Source organism: Oncorhynchus masou, chromosome 28 (genome assembly GCF_036934945.1).
Source record: "Oncorhynchus masou masou isolate Uvic2021 chromosome 28, UVic_Omas_1.1, whole genome shotgun sequence".
Classification (NCBI taxonomy): Eukaryota; Metazoa; Chordata; class Actinopteri; order Salmoniformes; family Salmonidae; genus Oncorhynchus; species Oncorhynchus masou.
The window spans coordinates 55,829,780-55,836,229 of record NC_088239.1 but is presented as its reverse complement, the minus strand read 5'-3'; the positions used below and the strand labels follow the sequence as shown (position 1 = coordinate 55,836,229).

General features: G+C 37.7%; 1 protein-coding gene across 1 annotated transcript; it reads left to right on the top strand.

Moving 5' to 3' along the window:
- The first annotated feature begins 2,767 nt into the window (after positions 1 to 2,767).
- Positions 2,768 to 5,660, top strand: LOC135517937 (tissue factor pathway inhibitor-like). The gene is made up of 6 exons (XM_064942669.1): positions 2,768 to 2,938; positions 3,909 to 4,118; positions 4,487 to 4,651; positions 5,035 to 5,103; positions 5,271 to 5,349; positions 5,487 to 5,660. The coding sequence occupies exons 1-6, from the start codon at positions 2,875 to 2,877 to the stop codon at positions 5,542 to 5,544; spliced, it is 645 nt and encodes a 214-aa protein (XP_064798741.1). The 5' UTR covers positions 2,768 to 2,874; the 3' UTR covers positions 5,545 to 5,660.
- The last annotated feature ends 790 nt before the right edge of the window (positions 5,661 to 6,450 follow it).

Here is a 6,450-nt window from a genome sequence, read left to right as displayed (position 1 = left end):
ACACAGGTATAAATACACAGGGGATAATGGGAAGATGGGCGACACCTGGAGGGGGGTGGAGACAAGCAAAGACAGGTGAAACAGATCAGGGTGTAACTATGTTTTTTTCTAAAAGACACACTTGTATTGTATACTTAATGTCCATTCCAATTTAACATACAATATTGAATACATACAGTATATTTAAGATTAAATGAAATACATGTAATATCTCAGTACCATCATTCTCATTGCTGGTCATCGAAATGGCTCTGTTGACTCTGTCATAATAACTAGGCCAGCCTCTCTGATGTAGCTCTCAGGCATGTTATATTACCTACTGTAAACTGATACATGTCATGTTTTATAGGTGAGAGTGAGACTCAAAACTCAATACTTGATGACTCCTAGTTGACTTCATCCAAAATAATTTAGTCCAATAGGCTTAAGGCCAATGGGTTCAAATAACATTTAAAAATAATTAAATTACTTTCACATACATTCTGAAGTACGTATTCAGAAAAAACACGTAGTTGGATATTGGAATGTATGTGGAAATACACTGAAATGCACTAACTCAAATACACTCCCATACATTTATCCTAGCTATTTGAAAACAGTATTTGAAATAGGTATTTGAAAATACTTTCAATTACACAGACTATTTCTTTTTTACAAATAATCTTTTACTTAAATAAAAGTACTTGTTTTGGGCTGTGTTATTTGAAACTCAAATACTCAAATCCACAGAAAAAATAACTAAAAAACGCATGTATTTGAACTCAGCTTTGACTACCTGTATGGAGGTTTAATCACAATAGTCTAGTGGCTTCCTTTCCTAGTGTTCTGTGCTTCATCTGCAGTAATCTGAAAACAAAGAGTTAGAGATAGCAGTACGGGGGATTTCAGAAATGTGACATTTATTACCTTTCAGGATCTTTTATATCAGTGCAGACGAGGGGAAGCAGACAAACAGGAATCTCCTTTAGACTATTGAGACTAAGTATAGCATTGTTCAGCAATCGTATGCATTTCCTAAAATTATATAATAAGTAAACATAATAGCCTATTTATTGGCCCAATAAACCATTTGGATGGAGGAAACCAGGTTTAGCTTTCTGATTGGTGTGTCTGTGCAATTTCCTCTTTGCTTCTGCATATCAGACTTGGCTGTTCATATTATGCTGGTTCATTTTGGAAGACCCTATGAAATAGGAAGTAGATATGTCAGATATTATGTGATATATTATGTTTTTGTATCGAGAGAATGAGAAATAGAAAAGTATATTGTTTACTCACAGATGGGTTTTTGTTGAGTTGGTGTATGATTAATAATATGTATTTGGCTGTGGCTATAAATAAATCTACTTCAAATCCATTCTTATGTAATAGCATAAGGTATTCTTATCCAATGAGTCAGGACCATGGATTAAAAATTGAGAATTTGGAGGAGCCTGATTTAGAGGAGTTAAGGTAAGGGTTGATCCAAGGTTGAACAAAAGGCTAGGGTTATGCCAATATTAGGGTTAGGGTTGTAGATGAGGCTAGAATAAGGTTTGTACCGGGATGTGGATATGAAGCTAGGGTTAGGGTTGTGGTTGAGGGTTAGGGTTGAATCAGGATGCGGATATGAAGCTAGGGTTGTGGTTGAGGCCAGGGGCGGTCCTGGACATAAGTGACATAGACGGTCACCTAGGGCCCCCAGCCGCCAGGGGACCCAACCACCCAAAAATAAATAATAATGTAAGAACTCAGTCAGGATCTCAACTTACTGTTGAGTGTTAGAATAGAATGCACAAGGTGCTATTTCAAAATTTGGTTGTACATTAGTAGTTTTCCTCTTATGTTTTTAGATTGGTAAAGTGGTCTACCCAGCTATCTAAACTTATAGAAATCATGGTCAAATTACTGCCTGGGCACGAAGGGCACGTGCCCAGGGGCCCTGACCTCGAAGGTGCCCCCATTGATTTTGTTAGTCACTCAGATATCATATTAACATGGCATAAGTCATGGCAAAATGTGTAGAATTTCAGGAAATTTGCTTAAAAATGGCAAAAATGTTTCTCCATCTCATGTCAAAATGTGTAGAATTTCAGGAAATAATCTGTAAAACTGCGAATGTTTCTCTCCGCACCATAGCAAAACGTCATGAAATTAGAAGAAAAATGTAGAAATGTTCTCTCCGCCCCATGGCAAAATGTGTAGAACTACAGGAAATTATTATTTATTTATTTATTCTTGCCATCTAGAGGTGGGCCACTAAAATGTTTTGCCAAATCTCAACTAGGGCCCCCAAAAGGCTAGGGCTGGCCCTGGTTTAGTCTAGGGTTAGCGTTGTGGCTGAGGTTTAGGGTGGCACCAGGAGGTGGACATGAAGCTAAGTTTAGGGTTATGGCTAGGGTTACTGCTGTAAGTAAAATGTATTCCATTCTAGGGTTAGGATTAATACTTTAATACTTTTATCCTTCTTCTACTCTTTGACCCAAAGTGCAGTAGCTCAGCTCTGGGTAGCTCCGCTCTGGGTAGCTCCACTCAATGTGGACGTTTCTTTGAAGAGAAAAGAAAGGTTACCATAAGGTCTTGTAGTTGGGGATATGTTTGCATTATTTATTAATTTATGTGTGTGAAATGCTTGATTACTCAACTACAATAAAAACATGAACACTGAAAAAGTTTGGCCAGATACTGCCAGTCATTTACCTATTTTATGACCATGGGATCTGTGACCGAATGAGAGAGAAAGACACTCCTAGGTCATAAAAACCTAAGTATTGATAAGGGCTACAAATAATGTTACATACCTGTGGACAGAAGCTTATAGAACAGGATTTGAAAAGAAATCAACATCTTTGTGTTGGGGGAAATTTACGGTCTTAGCCTACCAGCGACAAAATTATGGCAAATCCACTGTTGAATATCTTTTTCCTAGGAGTTATGCTTCCTATAGCTTTTTCCATTGGTGAGTATATTCTATAATTCTTTACATTTCTGCATTCTCTCAATGAACCCTTCTTTGCTTTATCACCTTGCTTTAACTACAGCATGTGTGCTACTGTAAGAAGTACCTGCACTCCTACTTTGTCATAATTCCTTTATGCCAGTTATATCAAAGCAAAATCAAGTAAGGCCAACATCGTTACTAAATCTAGTAGTGGAAATAATGTATTTTTTTCCCTTGGAAATGAATGACTGATGATATCATGTATTCCATCCCATCTTACATGTAAGGCTGGGTTTACATTATGAATGGGGTCCTTTCTCAATATTATTCAGATGCATATTGACATTTTTTTGAGGTGTGTCAGAAATAAAGAAGAAAACACACAACTGAGATGGCTCAAACTAGATTGAGAATGCACTTGCAAATCATAAATCCACACTGTTTTTACTGTTAAAGAACTCAGTCAAAACTGTCAAGAGAACATGGGCTGTCACTAGTCAGTTACTTCTTCGGTGTTGGGGAATTTACTCTGAAAATATAGTTTCAATTGTTAACAATTACTTCAAGAGATACTAAAGCTACCATTAAGAAAAACATAGCTTATTTAACTAAAGTGACTTAGAAAAAGTAGTTCTACATCCAAACTACTTTGTGAAAAATTATATCTAAATCTGAAATGTCATAGACTACAAATTGCAAGAAAAGATCACTCTGAAGTCAGATGTTAACAGAATGTGCAATTTAGACTATTAAAAACAAAAAGTGAGAATTAGGCATTGCATACTTCACCCATATTTTATTTTTGCTAAAAAAGATGTGTAGTTCCAGTAATTCGCTACACCACTACATGGCAAAAAAAGCAAATAACTAATGAAAATTGCAACTTGAATTTAGTTAAACTACCACCAAGCTACTGCAAAATGTAATTAAATTACTAGTTGAACTAAATGTAGCTCACTACTCCCCAACGCTGATCTTCTTCTCTCAGAACCGTTTTGCAGTAGCAAGATGGACGAGGGAAAGCCAGCAGAGGGAAAGGAAGATCTCACTAAACTGCAGTATTACTACAATGAGGGGGCAGGCATCTGCTTTCCTTTCATCTACAAAGGACAGGAAGGGAATGAGAACCGCTTCAACACAGACAGGATGTGCATGGAGGCCTGCTCTGCCAAGTTTGACGAGCTCTACCCAGCTGCAGGTAGGCTGCTACAGAGATTGGGGAGAGAGAGTGGCTGCTGTATGGTGGCCATTTTTTTAGGTGTAGATTCAAAGAGGACTAACAAACAGGAAGTCTATATGACAGATACCAACGGTACAGTGTTGCATTGGTGTATTGGATTTTATAATAATGGTTAGTGATTGATGAACTCATAATGGACAAGATATTGTCCAAACCATATAATAAGCAAATAGACATAGCATACACAGCAATTCTATAATCCGATTATTATGCTACGCTACTCTCTCAAAATGATCCATCCATTTATTAAGGAAGAATTGTTGAGCTATTCCTAGAAGTTCATCAAACCCATCATTTCCCCTCATATGTTCTCTCTGCTCTCTCAGGTGCCGTGTGTGACCTTCGATTAGACCATGGCAGTTGCTTTGCCATGTTGTTGATGTACTACTACAACGCAGTAGAGGGAACCTGCCGTATCTTCCACTACGGGGGCTGTCAGGGCAATGGCAACCGTTTCGAGACCAGAGAGCACTGTCAACAGACATGCATGGGTCAGTTCACGATCTATTTTTGTGATACCACTATTTCTTATCTCTCCCTCTACATCTGAGGTAATGATAATATGCACCCAAAGATAACAACACCCCATTTTCAATATAAAGAACATACATATTTCTCTTTCTCTCTACTGCTATATGTAAATGCATGTTTATGTATGAAATGTGTATGAAAATAGTCTGTAGACACTAAAGGGCATTTTAGACATTGAGGTGCATTTCCTACTTACACTGCACAACAGACACTCAGCTGACTTCCACTGTCTTGACTGTTTTTCTTGAGTCCACTAGAGGTCCTCCTCCACCACTTCATTACAACTACAGTATATTACTGATGCTTGTTCATCCTGTTCATGTGAGCTGTTCTTCTTCTGCAGCCAAAGGAGCCAGGGGTGGTGCTGCTGCAGAGCCTGGAGCTAACCCAGATGAGAGTTCCACTAATGCAGGTACATCAATATCTCTTGTGCCATTTTTGTAGAGTTGATTATCTAGAGTTTGAGATCATGTTGACCCTAACAAATTAGGTAGTATCTTGATGATTATCTTGGTAATGGACCTATATTGTCATTATGAAAGATTTATTTTTAACTGTCTGTTGTGTTTTCCCTCTCAGGACTGATCGTGGGTATTTTAGGAGGAGTTGTGTTCACCGTGGCAGTGATCTCTGCTATTGTTCTCTTTGTTGTCCAAAGGTAGTGGGTATTCTTACAAAGTCAATACAGTAACCTTTTTTTAAGGAAAGGGATGAGAACAATATTTAAATGTCATGGTAATATCAATAAGTGTGTTACATTCTGACATTTTATAACATTCTTTTTCAAATTCACAGGAAAGGGACATCAAGCAAAGATGGGAGAGAGCAGGAACTACCTATTGAGATGTCCTAGAGATGTATTACCCTCGACACCATTTTCAAATTCCTTTTTTGTTTAGGATTTCATTTACATTTGTTAGGAATTAAAAGGTTGTACTCTATTTAGGTTGAATAAAAAAGGAAAATGTATGCCATGTTTTATCTATATATTTTAGTTTTTTTTACTGTGGAATGTTTTTGACATTGGATACATTTTAAACAATGGCTAGACACTATCCCCCTTGTATTTGCTGTTGACATAGTTAGTACAGTAGGTAATGAACATTAACCAACCTGTAAATAATACAAAACTGCAGGTTGAATGTTGTAACAGGACTGATCTGATCAACTGTGATCTGATCAAAAGCATTGATCAACTCTCAAACTGGCCTCAGACTTATATACTGTATATGTATATACTATTGGTCCAAAGTTTTAGAACACCTACTCATTCAAGGGTTTTTCTTTATTTTCACTATTTTCTACATTGCAGAATAATAGTGAAGACATCAAAACTATGAAATAACATATTGTAGTAACCAAAAAAGTGTTAAACAAATCAAAATATATTTTAAATTTGAGATTCTTCAAAATAGCCACCCTTTGCCTTGATGACAGCTTTACACACTCTTGGCATTCTCTCAACCAGCTTCACCTGGAATGCTTTTCCAACAGTCTTGAAGGAGTTCCTACATATGTTGGGCACTTGTTGACTGCTTTTCCTTTGCTCTGTGATCCAACTCGTCCCAAGCCATATGAATTGGGTTGAGATTGGGTGATTGTGGATGCCAGGTCATCTGATGCAGCACTCCATCACTCTCCTTCTTTGTCAAATAGCAGGGCAACCGGGAGCTTTCAACCAGGTAAGGTTGGGCAGGCTCGGTGCTCAAGAGCTCCAGTGCGCCTCCACGGTCCGGTCTATCCAGTGCACCAGACCCCA